Source organism: Rhineura floridana, chromosome 7 (assembly GCF_030035675.1).
Source record: "Rhineura floridana isolate rRhiFlo1 chromosome 7, rRhiFlo1.hap2, whole genome shotgun sequence".
NCBI classification, from domain to species: Eukaryota; Metazoa; Chordata; class Lepidosauria; order Squamata; family Rhineuridae; genus Rhineura; species Rhineura floridana.
The window spans coordinates 116,440,168-116,463,427 of record NC_084486.1 but is presented as its reverse complement, the minus strand read 5'-3'; the positions used below and the strand labels follow the sequence as shown (position 1 = coordinate 116,463,427).

Genomic DNA, 23,260 nt, shown 5'->3' with positions numbered 1-23,260 from the left:
CCCTGTTGAATTTTGTATAGTAATCTATACTTGCTGATGACTCTTGTCAGAAGCAATGGACTTTGCCCCATCTCCTCCCCCAAATACATACCTTTTTTAGTTGTTTCTCATTTATTTAGACTGACAGCATGTACCAAACATGCTTGTGAATCCATCAAGCCTAAGAAACAGAAGAGAAACACAGATATTAGTTACAATAAGCAACATGATGAAGTTACACAATATACTGGAATGTGAACTACTAGATATCTGAAAAGCAAAGAAGTTTTTTTAAAAGCTACTGACAAATTTTATTTAATGGAATTCCAAGAGAACATTATTAGTTGTGGTTTCCACATTAGGTCACAATGTATGCTCAGTAATTAAATGACAAGATCTGGCACAGGATTTGCTAAACAAAAGGCCATGTTACCATCAAAACTAAAGGGATATAAGCAGCTTCCTTTTAGGTTTACTATTGTCTCTATTAATAAGCATTAAAGAGAGAGAAACACTGGAGAAATTCTCCCAGCATACATGGTTTGTGTTTTACTACGCTTTTCAGATTAGTTTAATTTCCCCCTGGAAACTGGCTCTTCATAAATATTAGCCTAGGATTATAATCATGTAAGACAAAACTCTTGTGTTTGGGCGGTTCTTGTCCGTTCCCATTTACTCCTAATATGCAGAACTTGAAGCTTCAGACATGGGACTGAAGCACGCAATAAGACAGACATCACAACAAATGTTGGCCTCTGTTTTCAAAGTTCAAGCATTTGAACACTCATAAAGGAGAAAATGTAGTTTTAACTTCACAGAGCATCTTAAAATACAAAGTAAATTGACAAATTGGGACCCCCAAAATAATGAAAAGTTCTGGTTCAAATGTAAGACTAATTACTTTACTTAAGGACTTGGGGATCAGTGGACAGCTATTGTCCATAGCTTTGATGCCTATCCACGATTCCAGATAATAAGACACTCCTAGTCAATGCTGTGTGTCACTTCCCTTCCTGCTGCAGAGGGCACTGAAAAAGTTGTCCAGCCCAGCTCAGTACAGCATATCAGGTTTTGCACAAAAAAACAAAAATGTAACCTGAAGAGACTGAGAAACATTCAGTCTAAAACGAGTACTAGGCTTGTTATGTGTCCTCAAATATCAATTCTGTTGCGGTATAGTTACCATGCCACTGTTTTTCCCTACATACATGGGGTCGGCTCCAACACTGTTGTTCCATTTGCACAACACACTTCTGCTTTCTCAAGAGAACCTCCCCCTCCTCTCCTCTCCCCTATAGCCCCCCGGGGGACCCTTTGGAGCAGATTTGGGAGGCATGCAGGGAGAAAGTGAGGAAAGGGAAGTCACACTGCACAAGTAGAATGCCGCACATGCAATGTTGGATACAACCCACTATATATATATATATATTTATTTTAAAAAGGGGCTATATCCAATTATGCCATCCCAGTTGTGCAAGGGACTTTTGCTCATTGAGGTGGGACTTCCCCTTCCCCCTGCTGCTCCTTGAGTGCCCCTAAAATTGGCTATAAATGATTGAGGAACCCTCCAGAGCAAACTGAGGGAGGGCACGGGCAGGGGTGTCTTGGGGTCCAGGGTCTTGGGGGTTCTTTGACCCCTTACTTTTTTGGGAGCAGCATGCCAATGTCTCCAGCATCCTATGAGGCAATCAGCATGAAAGGGGAATCTGTTAACCACTGAGAATAGTTTTCTAACATGCCTCCTTGTCCTTTCCTGCTGATTGGAGCCAATCAGAGTGAGAGGAGGTGAGTCAGCCACTGAGAAGACTATTTTCAGTAGCAAACAGTCTCCTTTTTCATCATTATTGGCTCCTAGAGACATCTGTTGTTGTTCTAGGAGAAAGCATTAACAAGGATCTCATTCTCAACCCAGATGCAAAAAGGGGGAGAGTGTGGCTGTGACTGTCATGAATGAACCCTGCCCTTCTGTATTTGTCACTATGCTAATGGGCATGGGAGGCTGCTGAGGGAGGAGAGAAAGGGGAATCTTGTTGTGTTTGCTGTTGTGACATTGAATCTCGCCATTCATGTGGGCATGCTCACCACCAGCAATTGAATCAATTGATGTAAATGGATTTGAAACTGCCTTCTACCAAGCCAGACTTCTGGCCCATTTAGTCCACTACTGCCTGCTCCAGCTGCCAGTGGATGTCAAATGTTTCAGGCCAAAGTCTTCCCCACCCAGTCTTCCTCTCTGAAGTCTTTTTACATGGAGATACCACAGGATGAATCCAAGACTTTCAGTATATAAGGCACATGCTCTACCACTGAATTACGGCATGGTATACCTTCACACAACATCCACTTCCACACTCCTTGTTAATGTCGGTCTATCTAGCAGATATAGGAATGAAACAGAGAAGGAATGCAAGCACAGAGCTGGGACTGAAAATAATGAATACAAATTAAAAGAAAATTATGAATACAAGGTTTCACACTGTACCATAAAAATGGAAACAATACCATTTTATAGAAACACAACCAGCTTTTTGCAGAAAAGCTGTTTAGCAGAATGAGAACAGAGGTAATTCAGAACCAGTCACAACACCAAAATGGGCATTATTACACAAGGACTACACATTGTATCCAGAATGCCAAATTCTAAGCCTAGTATCTGGAACAATCTAACACTTGGAAGCACTCCTAGACTTGTTTCATGTATGCAGCCATTTAAGACAACCACAAGTGGAGGTCTTCATAGTAAGTTGTGTGATTGGTTAATCTGTGTTGCCTGTTGGGAGGAAAGTTTTCTTTTATTTCTTAAAGCCAATGAATCAAACATCTGAGTCAAAATGTCCAGAGTCAGAATCTTTACTGTATTTCCCAATTTAGGGGTTCGTTCATGTGTACTGATACATTTCTGACCAAACTAAATGGCTGACTTTTTATTTTTAACAGCAGCATACAATTGATAACCATATGCCCTCAAACACCTTTACAAAGCTTTTGGAACAGAAAAAGGAGCTTAAAGGGTCTGCAGTTTTGTAGGATAAAGATGCCTTCATATGTATGAGATACATATGTACAGTCTCCTGACTAGATAGTCCTAATTTAAACAAACAAATGCAGCAAAGTGAAGCTCCGGGATGGTGGTGGCAGCAATGAATCACTTGATTTGATTAATTTAGCATGGCTTAACCTAGGATCTGTTTTCAGTTGCCAGGGGCCTGCGCTGAAACATGTGGATTAAGAGACCTGTAATGTGCCCATTTTTGAACATGTTGGAGTGCTGGGGGGAAGGGCGAAGTACAAATTAAATAAATAATAATAATAATAATACTTTCCCATCACCATTAAGTTTTCATTACCAACCCCCATTCAGGCAAAGTTAAAACAAAGAGCTTCCAGGTCTGAGGACAAAAGAAAATACTGTACATTTTACATAATCCATATGTGGAATTCACCAGATTAATCTGTGTGATGAAAACTAGATTAGAATACTTTTTTAAAGGGTTAGACAAATTTCTGCAGAATACATCTTTAACCGTTACCTGCAACAAAATACTGCAGTGAGGAGTGCTCCTGTTCAGACTTCTAGCTAGTCTTGCCCTTTCCAGGATACTACATACCATTTCCCCTCTGCAGCCTAATTTTCAGTTGTTTTCTTTCCCTTTAACTAAACATGTTCAGTTTGTTTTTATATTTTGAAAACCTAGGATTTCTTTTATCCTGATTCTTATGCATAGATGGTTCTGGATTGGCACTCAAAGAATGAGTTTGTGATTAGTATATAGGCAGGATGGAGATCCTGTGGCTGTCCAGATGTATGTGTGTGTTTATTACTATTTAGACAATGACACTTAACTTCAATAATCTCTAAGTGGCATACAAAGGAAGTAAGAATCAATTAAAACTATCAAATCAGACTTCAGTTAAAATGCCTGCTGGAATACCAGAAGTCTTCAGTGGGCAGTGGAAGTTCAACAGGGAGGAGACCTGTTTGATCTGAACTGGGAGTTCTATACAGTTAGGCCCATAATACTGAGCACATGGCTTCTGGTGGATACAAGTTGTGCATCTGAGCCATAGGGAACCACTGACTCCCCCAAAGACCAGGGATATAAACGACCAGGCAGTTCCTGAAGTATCCTGGACCCAAGTTGTTAAGGGCCTTGAAAATTAATACAGGAAGCTTGGGCCCAGTACCATATGGACAGCCAGTGAAAGCTTTTAAGCACTGGAGTTATGTGCTGGTAATAATCTCTCCCATCAACAGTCCAATCATTTTGCAGCAGCTGGAACCTCAGGAACTGTCCCAAGGGTAGCCCCGCAAAGAGCGCATGCAATAATCCTGTATTCAGGTTACCAATGCATTATTCACTATGGCCATACTATCCCTGTCCAAGAATGACCGTGGTTGACATACCGATACCAGCCATAGGTGTTAAAAGGCACTCTTAGCCACTGACACTACCTATGCTTCCAGAGACAAAGATGGATCCAAGAGCAGCCCCAAACTCCAAACCTTAAAGTGCAACTCCATCCAGAGCAGGCAACTGGCCAATCTCCTGTACACAGGAATCACCAAACCACAGTGTCTCCATTTTCTTAGGGTTCAAGGCAAGCTCAGTTTATTGGCCCTCATCCAGTCCATCACTGTGTACAGACAACAGTCCACATCATGCACAGCCTCTCCTGACTTGGTTGTTTGAGAAGAATAGCTGTGCCCCAATGTGCCATCAGCATACTGATGATACTTTGCCCCCAAATTTCTAATGACCGTACATATAGATATTAAACAGCACTGGGTACAAGATTGTACCCTGTATTCACCATAGCAAAAGGGTCATGGAGTTTTCCAATGCTAGTCTCTGGACATGACCCTTAAGTAGGAGAGGAACCACTGTAAAACAGTTCCCCCAATACCCATCCTACTGAGCCGATCCAGGAAGCTACCATGGTCAATGGTATGAAAAGTCACTATGAGACCAAGAAACAAAACCAGAGTCGCACTCCCCCTTGCCCCACTCTCAATACAGGTCATCCATAAGGTGACCAAGGTTGATTCAGTCACAAAACCACACCTGAACCCGAACTGAAATGGATCCAGGTAATTAGTGTCATGTAAAAACACATGCACCACACCCTGGACCCATCTGGTCAACCTTCAGTGTTGCTGGACCCCAACTCCCATCAGCCCCAACCAGTACAGCCAATGGACTGGGGTGGTGGAAATTGTTGTCCAGCAACATCTAGAGGACCACAGGTTCCCTACCCCAGTATATAGGATAGCAAAATGGAACTTCCATGTTCTGGGGTAGTATGCTTCTGACATATAACAGGGAATGGTGGACACCACCCTCATGCTCACCTTCTGAGTGTGAAGGCAGGTCACTGTTAGAAACAGAACACTGAAGTAGCTGCACCTTTATCTAATGTAGCAAAGCAGTTCTTATTTTCTTAGGTCACATCCACACCATACTTTTAAAGCACATGACTTCCCCCCAAAACCCTGAAAACTATAGTTTACCCATTACAGAGTTACAATTCCCAGCACCCTTAACAAACTATAGTTCCCAGGATTTTAGGAGGAGGAGTTACATGCTTTAAATGTTCTTTACATGTATGGTGTGGAATGTGACGGGTGAGCATAACTTTCAATTGGGCTTCATTTTATAGAAATTCAGCACTTCTCTTTATGGGAATTCAGCATTTCCTTTTGTATAGAAATACAATAATTGCATTCAGCTCTTACTAGTAGAAAAGAAGTCAAATTAAAAAAAAAAAAGCAAAGATGACTAAGGACCACTCCTGCCAATCCCTTCATATTACTAGACAGATAGACAGAGGCTGCTGTTTTGCAAGGGATAAAGTCACAGAGTTTACAGTACATAGAGATTTGCCATTTAGGCGTTCAAATCAGATTATACCCTAAAGACACAAGAGATTTTTGCTTAAACCATCTCCGAAATTTGGAATGCATTAAACAGTAACAGCAGCTTCAGAGTTTAATTTCGGATGTGCCATTATTTGACTCCAGTCTGGTTTTACTGGCTATTCTTGGTCAGTTACAGTATTTAGGGTGGGGGGAAAGCTGGAATTGGTACTAATTTGATTTAAATAAAGTCATTTGGCTGGTTCTTCCCATGAATAGATGATACTGACTTTGTATATTGAACATCTGGGACTTTTATGAACAGTACTGTAATGCTTGGTGTGAAGGAATCTAGAGGGTTGCTGTTTCTCTGTTTTGCTCACACTTTGCAAAGCTCCACGACGGCTGCACTGCTACTCCATGTAGTTTTCATTTGCACTTCCATTCACATTTTGGTAGGAGCCAATTTCAGGGCTTAATAGGCAGCATCATACAATCTGTACCATCTCAGATAGCATGGGTAGGGGGTCACTCGTTTGAAAGCACCTCCCACACTGGGGCTCCTTAGCTGCAAGCCAGATATTGCCTTTGCTTACCAGATACGCAGCTGTGAATAAAAATGCAGGCATGGCTTTCCTACTGTATGGGGAGCAACATGAGGTTCTTGTTTATTCTAGAGGAGGGGTGGGGAATCGTTTCAGCTCGAGGGCCACATTCCTTTATAGCAACCTTCTAAGGGCCACATGCCAGTGGTGGGTGGGGCCAGAGGCAAAAGTGGGCAGAGTGTTGCTCGGCAACATGTAAAGTTTACCATTGTACAGCAAGCTAATTTCTACACACGCTCACACACCCCTCTATTCTCCATCCAAACAAGCGAGAAGCACCATCACAGTTCAAGGGCACATTCCAGGCAGGCAAAAACACTCAAGGAGGATGTAAGACAGGCATAGCTGGATTATAGTGGTGCAACAACAATGGTGCCAAAGTTTACTCTGTGGAACCAGCCCTCCTCGCAGCTCAGTTAGAAATGCAGGCAATGGGGCAAGAGGACCCCCCCCCCAATATGGCAAGTAGTTTGCTCCAAGAGAAACTCCTGCCATTTAGACTGCAGAGCCGGTGTAGTGAACATGGTACCATCAAAATGTTGTTGAACTACAACTCCCAGCCATCCCTGACTTCTGGCCATGCTACTTGACACTGACAGGAGTTGTAGTCCATCAACATCTGGAGGACACCACATTGGCTACCTGCTGCGGAGCCCAGACTAAGCCCTCAGATGCCATCACTTGCAATTTTGAAGAGCAAAGATAGCTGGAGGGCCACTGTGATTTATTTTATTTATTTATTTTATTTATTCCGACTCACAGAGAAGCTCGGAGGGTCATAACAAGATCTAGGGCCTTTTCGGTGGTTGCCCCCGAATTATGGAACAGTCCGATGAGGTGCGCCTGGCGCCTACACTTTTATCTTTTCAGCGCCAGGTTAAAACCTTTTTATTCTCCCAGGCATTTTAATTCTATCTTTTAGCTTTCAATGTATATCAGGTCGTTTAATTGTTTAATATGTATGCTTTTACTGTTTTTGTGATTCTATTGTATTTTATCCTATGTTGTGCACCGCCCTGAGAGCCTTCGGGCTGTGGGCGGTATAGAAATCGAATAAAATAAATAAATAAATAAATAAATAATAAATAAGGAACCTCCTAAAAACATGCTAAGAGGGTACACCACATGTATACCAAGTATATTTGTGGTGTTCAAACAACAGAGGAGGGCAATGGCGAACCAGTCCTCTTACCTCGTGTGCTGGCCCCCATATCTACTGTTTTTGGTATTATGGAGACCTCTAATAAGGTTACATCAGGAATGATACTTGTGGATTTCATCAATGACGTGCTTTTTGCCCCATAATTCAGCACCGGTTACATGAGGTATATCCCACACAGAAAACAAAAACACACCCTTTTTGTTACATGTAGACTGCAGCTCTCTGCAAAGTGCACATATGGGGTATATGTGCTTTAACAACAACCTGCATTCACCTTTCAGATATGATGAGCACTCTAGGAATGAACACACACATTTGGTATTTATCTTAGACACATAGCAGGCTTGCCCCTACAGGCATGACTTCAATGAGAATTCAAATCTCTGTGATTTCTCTCCTCCCCTCCCCACCAGTCCATCATTTTCTTATCATGGTCTTCACCTCTAGAACATAATTGTACCATTCAGAGAGTAATTCTTTGTTGCCCTTGCTGCAAGAGACTAATAAAGCATCCCTTCTGAGAATAATTCCCAAATACCTTGAAAAAGAAAAGAAAGCCCTAAAATATTTAGTTCCAAAAAAATTCTGATTCCGTTCTCTTGACACCCTACCATTTGGAAAATTAAAAGTTGAACTAATGTACTCGTTGGCCTACATTCCAAGGATAACATGGAAGGCCAGCTGAGAGTATGAGCCCTTGTGAACTTCTCAAGACGTGTACAAGCTTTTGCAACCAACTTCAATAAGGTATATAGAATGCATAAAGAAATTATATCTTGTGGTTTTTATATACATTCAGACACTCACCTATTACATATAAATACATTCCCTGAATACATGGGGCAGAGATACACTTACAGTTGTGCTGGTTCCAGTGTAACTCCATCTCTCTTTTCTGAAAGCGTGGGCACACAACGCTAATCAAACTCCACCCCTTTTCACTCTAAAACCTGGTCAGATCAGCTTCAATGTTTTTTTTAAAAAATTCCTCTTGAGACAGATTTCACAACTGATTGGTAGATCAATCTACCAATTCCAGGTGTGGCCAATGGAAATGCTTTGTTGTTGGTTCAGGCAGAGACAGTGATTGGCCCAATGCTTTGCTGTGGACGGTCCTGAAAGGTCAGTCAGCAGTGAGGAAAAGAGGCATGTCCAGCTGAGGGCAGAGTCGCTTCAAAACACAGCCAGAAAAACATTCTCGCTGCTTTTGAAGTGACTAATGTGCTCACAGCCTAAGTTACATACTTACTGGGAAAATACAGCTGCCAGGGTATTTGGACCATATGTAAGCAGGGCTTATAGGTTGTGTGGGATGGGGGACTTCCTTTTTGTTTAGAGTGACATAACACAATCTTTTTGTTCTGGCTTTTATTTTGGGATAGGGAATGAAGGGGAAAAATACAATTATAGCTAAACAAATCTCACATCCCAATTGTAAGCTGTGCTAACATAGTTTTTTTTAATCTGCATCTGTTTTGCCTTTTAAAATAAAAACTTGCTAAGCCTTAGGAAAATATTCATGAGCTAAAGCTGGCAATAGAAAAATAATTATTTGAAAAACATTCTATGAGGAGAGTTGTGTGCTTCCCTACTGGATGCCAGTTAAAATGAGCTAATTTGTTTTACCAGTAGCTTAAGAAAACCCCAGCACAGCAGCATGACAATTATATCCAGGTGCAAGGACTTAATTCAAGCAATTCTAGGTGGATCCTTCCAGTCTGCTCTATGGGCCCCATCCTCGGCTGCAGTCAGGAACAGATGCCCTTGAAAACATGATCCAGCCAGTCCTTCACTACCACACTTCAAATGCTTTCAGAAGGAGGGGGTGCGGTGCGGTATAGAGAGTAGTATTCTTATAGCCAAGAAATCAATTCAAACATGAGTAAGAAATAGGAGCACAGCAAGTCAAAAGTGAATCTGAGTGAATCAGCTTCATTTCTCCTTTGGATTCATTCTTATTCTCAGCATAAATGCACAACCTGAAACTCTGTGGCATATCATTTTTTTAAAAAATGTGTCTAAAATCCTCAAAGGTCTTATTCTGGAGTATTATGATTTCTTTCAGTGGATGAATTGTGGAATAAAATTTGAGCATGGTGTGTTTGAATAAAACTGAATAAAAATTAAACTATTCAATTTATTCTACAATAATTTTAATAAATGTGGAAAACCAATTGTGAGAATGTATCCACAGTCAGTATGTAGTGTTTAAACATTTTACATGTATATTCAAAGTCACTTTTTAATCAAAAGTACATGACATAATCACAACAATGGCTCAACCTGCTCCTCCCCCCCCCAAAAAAAGGTTAGATGTGTGGATTTGGTGGGAACAAAAGGAAGATTATGGCCATTTTCAGCTGCATAGTTCAGCTCTCATTATTTGTTTGGGATCCTGATTCTGTGGATCAGCAGCATCTGCATCAACACCTTTTCAAGAATGGCAGACTCAAGTTTGTGACAAGCTTCCATGATGCCAATAAGCCAGAATGGCCCATAAGATGTTGCTTAAGGGAGTGGGAAGAGATTTGACTCCTATTTATTTATTTATTTAGACTACCTTTCATCCCACAGGATCTTACAGTGCTGAACAAACAAGATGGAACAGCTACATAAAGTGTTAGATTAAAACATAAGCCAAGTTAAATTCAAAACCATTAAAACAGTTCACACTGACCTTAAAAATAACTACACCCAACTTACAGACTTCACCCTGTGTGGAAAATGTGTTTTAAGGTGATGCCTAAAGGTCATCAATGAAGGGGACAATTGTACTTTCAAAGGAAGGGGATTCCACAAATGGGGTGCCACCAAAGAGAAGGTCTGGGTCACCATACAACAAGCCATGCCTGTAGAGCTGCTGATGGGACCACAAAAAGGACCTTTCCCACAAACTGTAGGGCCTGTGCTGGTAGATTACACAGATGTTTGCCACATGGCGCAATGGTGCTTCATGCTGCAGCGCAGGGACTAATGGAGAAGCACTGTGACAGCAATATTGTAATGGAGGGTTAGAATCCTAGCACCCTGTAAATAGGCAAAGCTGCCTACCTGTGTTTGCACTTGGCTGCATTCTATGAGATGCTGTCTCAGTAAAACAGCACGGACCATACGTTTTATGTTGCGTATTATAGATCTAAATAAATTCTTTATTCAGTTCCAAATGAAATGTGCAAGACAGGTCATTTTAAAGGTAGGAAACAGGAGGTAAGACATCAGAATATGTCATATGCCACTTAGACATCCATTTACTGATAATATATTCAAAATCTAGGTTTCTCCAGTCCACTGTACTTAATAGAGAGTGCCAGGTGTCATTACTAAAGGGGAAACCCTTAACAATGAACTTTTAATGCTGGCTTTCCCATAATAGTATAATCCTGAACTACAGTATATTCTCTTATAAAAATGTTGTAACTTCATTTGGGAGTTCTATCTCAGATTGTTTTAAATCACAAATTAACATTTCAGCTTTTTACAATAGTTATGGTCTGGCTATTCCTTAATGATACCCTACCTCCTTACCTCCCCATGCCACAAAATTGCTGGTTTCAGGCTTGAATCCCTTGCATTACTGCACTTTAAGACTAAAACGTTCACTGAAATATTATTCTACTCTGATTGCAAACCTAATGCATTTCACATCTCTTCCTTGGCTTGCTGACAAATAGACTATTAAGGAACTTAATAGGAGTCGATTAAAAAACTTTGCTAAACCTGGGCAGTTAGACCCAATCTAATTTTTCCAAGGTCTGCTTGCAAAATCTTTAGTTCTAAGCTACCTAGCAATGGAGACTTGGCAATGTTATCTTAATTAACATGTAAAGAGCTTGCAAAGATTTCTAAGGGGTGGGGGCGCTGAGATGTAATTTTGCTTTGGTCTTGCAATGTGGACCTTCAAGGGGGCGGAGACATAATGCAACTCCTTTGAATCCTGTAAGATTTTTGTTATGTGCCTCCAAGTCGACTACAACTTATGGCGACCCTATGAATCAGCGACCTCCAAGAGCATCTGTCATGAATCACCCTGTTCAGATCTTGTAAATTCAGGTCTGTGGCTTCCTTTATGGAATCAATCCATCTCTTGTTTGGCCTTCCTCTTTTTCTACTCCCTTCTGTTTTTCCCAGCATTATTGTTTTTCTAATGAATCATGTCTTTTCTAATGAATCATGACTTCTCATTATGTGTCCAAAGTATGATAACCTCAATTTCATCATTTTAGCTTCTAGTGATAGTTCTGGTTTAATTTGTTCTGACACCCAATTATTTGTCTTTTATGATTATATTATTATTCTGATTTTACAAGTACAGAAACAGAAGCTGGTTGTTGTAAGCATGAAAAGGACTTTCTCTCTTGCAAAGCTGCAATCCTATGCACACTTTCCTGGGAGTAAGCCTTACTGAAAGCACTGGGACTTCTGAGTAAATACACGTAGGATTGCACTGGAGTGCAAATGATTATCAAAACCTCTACCATGCAAATCTGTTAACACCTGAATAACAGAACCCCTGATGCTATTTACATATAATCAAGGTAGCAGGTGTAATTTGCATAATCAGAAATGCTAAACTGGAGTGTAGGGGATGCTTCCATACAAAGAATTTACAGAATATCTGACTCACTGATTCAGCACAGCTGATAGCCACAACCTAGATGAAGATAATGCTGATACCTGTGATGGACAGCATCACTCCAAATGGCAGGGGAGGGAAGGCTAGCAGGATCAGTACAGATAGCACAGTCCAAAGACTTTACAGTACAAACTCTTGCATTACTTGGCACTTCTTCTTTGTGATGTCTCAACACCCACCCACCCACCCACCCACCCATCCATCCATAATTCTCGTATAACAGTACAGTGCCGTGGGGAGCTGCCGTCTGGAGGTTGCCATAATTATTGATCCTTCTGTCCCATCATTACAAGGGAAATAGTTAATGGTTGGCTAGCTAGCCCAATATGCTGACAACAGTAGGCCAGATGTGATAGTAGGACATCACCACAGCAGACTTGAGGGAGCAGGTTTGCCACAGGAGATTTTGTTATGCTTTCCTCAAATGAACAGAGCATTAGTTAACTGTAGCATTCTAGATTTTGTGTACAAGCTGATACTGATTTCCATGGATTTAAAGTGTCTTTATATCCAAAATATATCAGATAAATGACAGGCAAACTGAAATCCTGTGTGCTTGTTCGCTCTGTCACTCTCTCTCACACATGCAAAACTCATCCCATTGAAGTCATATGGCTACGTATAAGTCTCTGTGGGATTAAAACAGCCATCTCTTTTAAGAGATGCACAGCTACAATGATAGATTTCATGCCAGTGAGGTTAGGACTTTTTTATTGGTACCATGTTTGTACTAACATACATTTACACACTAAATGTTCAGACAGAATGGCCCTAAAATATCTTTATGAAGCAGATTTACAGGCAAACCCCGCTGAACTCCAACAGCAACACTTTGTGCTGTTATGATTTTCCCATCTTAACTAGCACTAATTAGAGGTGTACCAGGCAACTCAGATTAAACTAGTGAGTCGTGCTTATTCAAATATAATGTGAGCAATCTGGACATCTTGAAAACCTGCCAAGATGGGCTCATAAAAAAACTTGCCAAAAATCTGAGTCCTGAGTTCAGCCAAGCATGTGCGGCTGGTTCCCATGAACATTACAAATAAAATTAAAACCAGTTGGAAGTCTTGTTTTTTTTCTCCCCCCCCCTTTTTTTCTTTCCTAAAGCAACTGAACTCTTTCCCCACCCTAAAGAAATACTTTGGCCTAATAGAACCTGCCCTTTTAAACCACCTCTCTGCACCCAGAAGAAAATTGGGAGGATGAACTAAAAAGAGGTTTTTGTTTCAGCTCTTCCCTTCTCTGGATCCTGGTTTCTTGACAAGGGTGGGGGTGAGAAGGGGAGGGGGGAAACAGCCAATGGAAACACATTTTTCCAGGGGGATATACATTTCATCCTAGAATCAAAAGCACAGTATTTCAACAGCTCCTAATTTAAAACATGCTTTACAGAGGCATATCTTATTCAGCTGAGCCTTTGAAACTGATTTAAGGTGAGAATTAGGAATAAAATATATAGGGCCAAATTTGCTGCCAGATATAAAGGCACAAACACATTACACCAGGTTTAAATTTGACTTTATAGTGTCAGATTTTGCTCTCAATTACTTCAGATTTATAACTCCGTTTGGGGAACTGACTCCATTTGTGTTGCTTGAGACTTACTGCAATGACAATGAGTGCAGAATGTTCCTTGCAGAGGGAAATTTAAGGCAAATGAAGCCAAGCCATTCCTTTAATAGCCAAAGAATTTCCTACAAGTCCTTCAAAGCCCTAGTATAGCATGCATGGTAATAATCAGGCAATTAGTAATTGTATGAGTGTGGGTTTTTTTTAAGTAAATAGTCATGGGGGGAGGAATCCAGTCTAGGACAATGTCAAAAGTGGGGATTCAACTCTCCCCCGATATACAAACACTTCTGTCCCAATGCCAACCCCTCCCATACAGTTATTCTTTGCATTAGGAGGATCATTGGCAGCCAGAACTCTGGAGACTGGGCGTATTTGCCATACATACTGGTCTTCTTAAACTTTTATAAACCCCCTTAAAGAAGCATGTTGGACACAGAAGTCTGGCTAAATGCATTACAGCACGGATGGGGAACCTGTGTTCCACCAGATATTGTTGGACTCCAACTCCCATCAACCCTCTCAATTCACCATGCAGGCTGGGAGTTGTAGTCCAACAACATCTGGAGAGCCACAGCCCATTCCTGTACTATAGAATAGAACTCCATATCAGAACAGAGATACTGCAGGGGTCAACAGTCCAGCACTCATGGGTGCCAGTGTGTCTGCCAGTAACTCCTCTGGCACCCATGAAAAGTCACAGTAAATATTGCCTCAAACATTTACAATGCACAGCAAACATTTTGCTATTCCTGTTCAGTTCCCATTTGCACTGGCTTGACCTCTCCTGCACTGAACACTCCCCTTAAACATGTCCATATTTCATTGGATGCCAGGAGTAAACATCCATCCACTCTGCCATTCTTTACAGAGGAGAGGCACAAAAAGCTTTTCTCTGTGAGCTAGCACAGTGGTCACTGGTGTAGGTGCCTTTTTCCCATTGATTTGGGGTATGCTTGCACCATTCCTCTCCCCCCTTCTTTTTCTGCAGTTTTAGATGTGTCAGCCATTTTGTGTTGTGCCCCACCCCACTGAAGCCATTTTTTTTACTGGCACCTACAATAATTTCTCAAAATTCCAAATGTGCCCACTGGCCCAAAAGGGTTGGCAACTCCTACCGCATCAACTCTTGCATGATGTGATAGATGGGCTGAAATCCTACATGCACACATACCCACTGCTTACATCATATTGAAGTAATATATCTGTGAATAGGCTTCCATACGATTAAAGGAGCCCTAACTGTGTGCAGGACTGTAGTCCCCATAGGGGCTTGTTTCAAATTCCCCACTACTCAAAGCATTGTCCTCCCATCCAACAGCCTTTACAAGTCCATTATATGGAATTTTCCCTGCTGCATTGAATGGAAAAATTGGGATGCACAAAGATGATTTTTTTCCCTTTTACTATTTGTCATAGAAGGCTTAAAGGACACAATAAACAGGAAGCTAGACAAGAACTTTATTGTATCTCTCTCCAATAAGAGCAAAGAAGGTACAGGAAACTCTGCCTCTGTCCAGATACAACTAAGGCTAGTGCCACCTAATGACTAAATTGTTACTATTCACACACTATACAAGAGAGATGAAGAAGTAACCTGCACATACATAGGCCTGCTTTACACATGCAGCAAAATGAAGTAGTTAAATCGTGAGGTGAAAGAATGGACTGTACTAGTTTGAACTCAAGTCTAGGTATGCTGTTTTGAATACTCCACCATGCAACCCCCACTGCCTTAAAATAAATGTAGAAAGAGAAAGATATTCTAATCCAGCCTTTCTAATGACCTAGTTTTCTATCCAGTTTATTATTATTGTTATTATTATTATTATTATTATTATTATTATTTTTCAATACTTTTTTGGTTGAAAAAAAGGTAGTGGTACTCATATGTTGATAAAAGTGCCCTGGATGCTAACACAGAATGGCTGCTATGGGCAGCAAGATAAGTAGTGCAGGTGCCTTGTACTGTTGAGTACTCTCAGAAAAAAACCCTGTTATTTTTATGTACCAAAGTATTAAAAATGTGATCCCTCCTTCCACCTGAAGTCTAAAATGGCAGCATTCATTCTATAACCTCAGGTTCCTACCACATTATTACAGAATTCTGGTGCCTGTGTAGATCAGGCCTAAGGTCAGCCTCTAAGGAGGTCTTGTTATTGTTGCTGTATTCTGCTGTTGATAAGGTTCTACAACTTTTTGTATGCAATCAGTTCACAGTTGATCCAATCCAGTTTTTCATGCCAATACTGTTGATTGTTAGAAAGGAGAAAATGACATGTTTGAACATATTGAAAATAGAACATTTGCCCTATATTACCTTTAGGTTAAACAACAGAAACAGACCAGTCATATTCATGTTGTTTATACAAAACACCTTAATTTCTTAAGGACTTAGCCACCATTGTTTTCAAATACTGCAACCAGAAATGTATTTCCTTCTCATGTGAGGTTTTTTTACTTCAGTCTAGTGCTACTATTGGGAGTGGTTTTCCCATTTACAATGGGGTGGGGGACTCTAACATTATATTCTTAAGATGTATTAATAAGACAACAAAATGTACAGTTTGGGACACATATATTTAAACATTTATTTTAAAGTATGCATCCAGAATCCCCCACAACACTAACAACAGATTCACCACTGAAAAACGGCTGTTACAGTTTTCAATTGTTCCTTAGGCAGTGGGTTTAAAAAATATTTTTGGAAATATAATTGGAAAACAACTAAAACATTAGCATTCAGTTGGGAAAAGCAGCTTACTGTATATTTTTCCGATGAATTGCAAATATAATTTTAGCATTGTTTAACAAGATGAGTAATTCTAGCTGGTTTTAATTTCAGACTTTTTTTCTGTTTGCTTATACTTCATAACAGATAATTACTGATGTAATCATTATTGGTCATTGGCCATTAGTTTGCTTCAGAGCGTGTACCTCGGTGGGCAGTAATTACTGCACAGCCTTCAATAAGATATCATTAACAAAATGAGAAGACCAGAAAAAATATCTTAATTACTGTAAGTGCTGTATTGGTTTCTCCATGGGATAAACAAAGTCAAACAATTAAGATTGCACATGCATTTTCCCAGATTGTATTCTGTGATGCAAAAGGCAAGGGAGAGGGAGAGAGAGAACATGAAGATAAAGACAAATAATGTATCTTTTTAAGTTTGTAACAGGGAATTATAATGAAAACAATAATGAGCATGAACCATTGGCTCACACCTTTAGCAATTACTCAGTCAAAATTCCCACTGAATCAAGCTGTCGTTAGGATATATGTATCAATCTGCCATAACTAACAGAACTAGCATAACAGCCATAATGATATTGCAGCAGGAATCACAATCCTTGTAATCAGAAGTGCAAGAAATATCGGCACTTATAATAACTAGAGCTGTACTTCCATCAGCTTTTTAACTTTTAGCAAGGTTGATTGGTTGTTTATTTATTTATAACCATTCGTACATGATCATGTTTAAAGAGCTCTTGTAGTGCTTTTTTTTCTTAACTGAGGCATGTTCACAAATATTCAAATTGACATTGTCATACCATACCACCTTCCATGCTAGGTCCTTGGATAGCTTCAGTTCTGCGAAGGCAAGGTTGCAGTCAGCGAAGGTCATTGGGTAGAAGGCATGCAGAGTAAGAGTTGTGGTTTTTTGCTGTAAGTTACTTCAAGTTTATAAAAACTCCATTTTGTGGGACTGCCCTGTCACTCTAGGGCATACTCTTACTTTGGCACTTGTCCCATTAAAGTCAAAGACATCATACATTTCCTCCAATTTTAGCATCACTTTCCAGTCCATAAAAATATGAACATCCTATCTCACCAGGCTAATTAGATATAGTTTATGATGATGCACACACTGTTTTCATGATTAACAAACAAAATGGGTGGTCCCCAGATCTGTTCTAATGCATTTGAACAGGTTCATTCCTTTCTTCCAGTTTTTATCCATCCATATTTCAAAATCTCAAGGCTCTCTCAAACAAACAAACAAACAAACAAAAAAGAGATGCATTTTTCAGTAACTGATCTCAACCCCATCTATCTTGTTATTGAACTATAGACCAGGGGTAGAACTATTGTGGGCATACTATAGACCAGGGACAGCCAATGTGGTGCCCTCCTGATGTTTCTGGACTACACCTCTCATCATCCCTGACCATAGGCCCTGCTGGATGGGGCTGATAGGAGATGGAGTCCAACAGCATCTGAAGGGTACCATGTTGACTACTTCTGCCTCACATAGTGAGCAGAGATCAAAGCACTTCTGTCTTTCTTACAACACCTAGCACTTGTCTGATATTAAACAAATGTTGAATAGTAATTGTCATCTTCATCTAGGTATTCTTAGAATATTTCTTCTGCTCCCACAGACAAAGAGGGGAATATGAACTAGGTAAAGTCTAAAGTAACATAAAATGTTGCAAGATTTTTCACTAGGTGCACTGGGGTACTTAGGGAATTTTAGGCTCTGGGTTACACAACATTATAATCCAGACTGTGAGCTGGGCTCTTGTCTTGTTGCTAGCCAGCCTTAAACATTGATTTGGTCTTGGTTTGCACATCCTAGCTTGTTAGGGAGCACCAAACCACAATCCTGAGTTTGGACATCATGGGACGCCAAGCTTAATTTCTTAATTCCTGGTTTGTTACTCCCACTCATACCATGGGATGGGCAAAGTGGGAGACACTGGGTCGCAGGCTGATTTTGCTCAATAAACCACAATAAGTCAGCAACCGTGTCTTTAGCATGATGTGTGAAGGCAATCAGTGTATATCACTTCAATTATTTCAAAGTGTGGCAAGCCAGCACTGCTGTGTTTGAGGACTCTCAGCATTCTTGTGAGTAGGGCCCTAGCCTTTTGCCCCTGATTGCACCACTGAGTAGGGCAGGGGTCACCATTTTTTTTAGGCACATGGGCATATTTGGAGTTTTGAGCAAGTCTCTCCTGCCTGGTCACTTTTCTCCCCCCTCCCCTAGATCAGCTCTGCTTCCTCCTGAGGCACAGAAAGAGAGAAAGCCCACACACTCATACTTTGGTTTTCCAAGGGACTGGGAAAAAATCAGATCCAGTTGACTTAATCTGAGCCTTGAAAAGCACATGGGACTGAAAGAGGAAATGAAAAGAGTGTCATTCTTCCAACTTCCTCCTTCAGCTCTAAGTAATTTTCACCTCCTCGTGACCAAGAGGGCTGTGTGGGGAGGGGAGCCTCAGAGGTTTCATGGGTGCTAGAGGAAGACCTCAAGGGTGCCACTGCGTCCACAGATGCCATGTTGGCAATTCCTGAACTAGAAGATTTGCTGTGGATCTGTGCATTTTTCCTTTTGTAGAACGCTGTGCCTTGCTTAATGCCCTTAACAAATCCATAAATCTGTTATTTAACTATAACTGTGATAGATCAAAAACTATTACTTTATCAGGCAAGTCCATTTTTGACTCCTCTTCAAAAGTGAACAGATTACGCACCATCCAGTGTTGTCCTCTCTGACAGCTCTACACTTGAATGGATCATATTGACTAAACATGACAGACTTGACACATTCTTAGCTTTTGAAATAACTTAGGTTTTTTAAGCTCTCTGACATAGCAGTCAAAACTCTGCTAATATGATTTACAGTTAAATTAAACAGGGGGAAAATCATTAAAAGAACTACAATGAGATTAAGACCTATTGCTACAGACATAGTCTAAAGCAGGGGTGGCTACTCTGTGGCTCTCCGGATGCTGCTGGACTACAGCTCCCATCATCCCTGACCATGAGCTGTGTTGGCTGAGACTGATGGGAGCTGTAGTTCAGCAGCATCTGGAGAGCCACGGAGTGGCCACCCCAGGTCTAAAGGCAGCTGGGGTACAATTATTCTGGTGCCTTCTATTTAGGCTTCATCACACATCAAAGATGGCATAAGCTGGCAACATCCAGTATTTTAGGGATGGTCAACAGTTCACATGATAAAACAAGGTGCTGATTTTAAAATATTCATATGCATTCATTAGGTAGATTGATGGCAGGGGTATCCATGGAGGCTAGTATTTGCATTTGGTTTGCTGGGATTCAAATATCTGAGTCACATAATGGATTCTAGGGTGTTTGGGTGGTAGTTTTGTTCCCTAACATCAACTGCCATACTGCCCTGTACCTGCTGCCTAGCACTATTGCCACTGCCACGACTACTGTGTCAGTTGCCTGAATTCCACCATTACATTTTCAATGTTAATGCTGACGTGCTCAGATGTAAAATAGCTGTGATAAACATGAGAGTTCCCATACAAATGCTATTATGTTTATTAAATCACCTTTATGTTTCTTTGAGGACAGCAGGAAGAGTAATGACAGTGGGAGCAGCAGGTACAGCTGGCAACCGGGGTTCAAACATTTATATGTGTCTTGGAGACAAATTAGTCATGCTGTTAAATGTACCATCACACTTAACATGCCAGTGGCACTGCCCCACCAAACCTAGTCTGCTTTCAGCCAACCCCCACCACCTTTCCTTCATAATCACAACCAGTCCAAGTAGTGGCATTGCCTGTCATACATCCACACCATACATTTAAAGCACATGGCTCCCCCCAAACGATCCCGAGAACTGTAGTTTACCCCTCACAGATGTACAATTCCCAACACCCTTAAAAAACCACAGTTCCGACTTCCGGGAAGGGTGACTTAGCCTGTGCCTGCTTTTGAGACGGGCTCCTGCCTCAAAAGAAGCTTATTCAGATATATCAGTCAGTTTTTTCTTTTTTTTTTGACTGATTAAACTCCTCCCGGGTAGGGAGAAACGAAGAGATTAACCTCAAAGCCTATTTTTGTTGGGACGACCAGATCTCATTAATTTATGGGACGAGGTCTAGCCGACGAAGATGGGACGGATTTTTAACAGCAAGCTCTATCTGATAAAGCGAACGTTCACCTTATCTTCTAAGAGAGAACGCACTAACAGGCAAGCACCCTTCTTTCTATATTTTTCTTTTACTTGACTTAAATTGTTGCTGTTTAAAAGAGATTTGCCAGATTGATCAGTTTTTGACATCTCACTGGGGAGCCATAACTTCTCTCTGCTACGCACTAATTAATAGCTTATCTCTGTTTTTGTTGCAAAAAGCTGTCCTGGATTTGCATTCTAAAGATATACACAGAAGAGGGATTTCTATTCCAGATTTTTATTTTGAAAAATATTATACTGTTTTGAGACTACTCTCTTTTTGGTCTATTTTATTTTGACGAATCTGTTTCTTGACGATTGCCATTAATTGTTTCGATCCTGGGAACTGCATTTTGTTTACTTAACTATTGGAGAGATAAGGCTGTCTGCTCTGTTTATACTGTGATGTCACCAAGTTTGGAGTATTAACCCAATTGTTGCTGAAATAAGAAGTGGTTTTCCTATATTTTTCTTTTAAAATGGCAATTAAGAAAGTGGCTGAAAATCTGGAAATAACTATGTTTCAGAAAATAATGGATGAGATTGAGATAATGAAAATTGAATTGAGTAAAATGAAGCAGGAGATTAAAGATATAAGGGTCCCTGTGAGAGAGGTGACCCTGGAAGGGGTCCCTGTGAGAGAGGAGACCCCGGAGATTGGAACAGGGGTCCCTGTGAGAGAGGTGACCCTGGAGACTGGAATAGGGGTCCCTGTGAGAGAGGAGATCCCGGAGATTGGAACCAACGTGGAACAGGAACAAGATTTGGAGTCTATGGACTTTAGAAATAAAATCTATTGTTTGGAACTCAATGTTATCTCTGAAGAAATGAATGAAGATTCTAGAGATAAAGTTATCAATGGCATGGATAATCTTCTGGACTGGAATGATGTGATGGAGCCCAATATAGAGAAAATCTATGGAATTAACTGCAGCCATGTGACAATGGAAAAACTTTTAAGAGATGACCCAGTGTATTTTGAAAAAAAGAACAGAGATATGATTTTACAGCAGTATTTCAGCAACCTATTCAGAATGGATGGCAAGAAAATATTTGGGATAGAGGTAATCCCCATCAGACTCTTACTATATGACTATGGCTTTGACAGCAAGATTATTATGGAATACTGATAATGGAAGATTGGATATTGAAATTACTGGACTTAACAAGACTACTGAAGATGGAAGATGGAAAATGGAACTAATAGAGATAATAGAACAATGGCTACTGAAATTATTGAACCTAACAGATTCTGATGTGATGGATTAATTGAAATGTTTATTTTGACTATGGTTATGACAATAAGATTATCATAATTAGTAATGAGATGGATTAATCGATATGCTTATCTGGAAAAAAAAATTGATAGATATATTTCTTAAAGAATTGAAACCTCTCTTTGACTTTTTGTGGAAAGAATAAAGTAATGTTTATGAGATTTGATGATTAAGTAAGATAACTACTGGAGGAAAGTGATTTTATAATATGACTTAAGAGACAGGATTGTTATATATTATAGACTTATAACTGATTTGATCTTTGACAAATGGGAAGTCAATATTTTACTCTTTATTTTTTATTTTTGTTTTTTTTTTTCTTTTTTTCTTTTTGTTTAACTATTTTTGATTTTGTTTTTTGTCTTTGAATGTTTTATGATTTTGTCTTGTATGTTTTATGAAAATCTGAATAAAAATTATTGAAAAAAAAAAAAAAAAAACCACAGTTCCCAGGATTTATTGGGGGAATCTATGTACCTTAAGTGTGATTCAAATTTAGTGTGTGGATGTCGCCTTAATGTGGATGTGACCCAGTGTTGCTTCTTGTAGAACTCAGCAGGGAGGAGTATTGGGGCAAGAGAGAGGGAGCTATAATTAGTCGACACTGGATGCCTGGCTCTTGTTTTGTCTGTCATTAGTTCTGGCTCTGCATTCCTGTTGATCTCCCTGCCTCCTGCCCTATCAGTCCCAATGCTCACCGACTACCATTGTAACATGCATTAAAAAAAAAATAGAAATAGCTGGCAGGGATGGAAGGGGACTGATGAGTATCCTGATTACAACATGTAGGGAGGGGAGGTTTAACCCTTTCCTTCTTGGTTGCAGTGCTGACAAAAATAGCTCCTTGGAAGCTGCTGTTTACATTGGGAGAAAATGCTGCGGGAGCTTTCCTCTCCCACTGCACATAGCAACTTGGAACAATTTTCATCAGGACCACAGCAAGAGACGATAGGGTTAAACTCCTGGCTTGCTGTGTGATCCCAGTAATTATCAACCCACCCACCCCTGTTGCAAGCAGCTGATATTTCCATTTTTGGACAAAAAAAACATGCATCATAAGTTTCTAGTTGATGTCCAAAATAAGGTGAAGTTAATGACCAATGCCCTTTTGTTGGATGTGTACAAAAGACTTCTGCTGCCCTGTGTGCTCTAGGTCATGAAATGACTCATAGGCAAGAATGTGGTAATTTCAACCACAAGCATTCCACTCTCAGCAGCAGCACACTTCTTGAATTGCACC

General features: G+C 40.3%; 1 protein-coding gene across 5 annotated transcripts in view; it reads right to left on the bottom strand.

Annotated features, from left to right (window-relative positions):
• LOC133389395 (zinc finger protein ZIC 1) overlaps window positions 1–23,260 on the bottom strand; it is a 172,286-nt gene that overhangs the window by 43,780 nt on the left and 105,246 nt on the right. For all 5 annotated transcript variants that reach the window (XR_009764091.1, XR_009764090.1, XM_061636983.1 and 2 more), the window contains exon 4: window positions 92–160. Coding sequence is in view for 3 of the 5 variants with exons in the window: in XM_061636983.1 (XP_061492967.1) it covers window positions 112–160 (49 nt within the window). In the remaining 2 variants the exon portion in view is untranslated. The remainder of the gene's footprint in view (window positions 1–91; window positions 161–23,260) is intronic.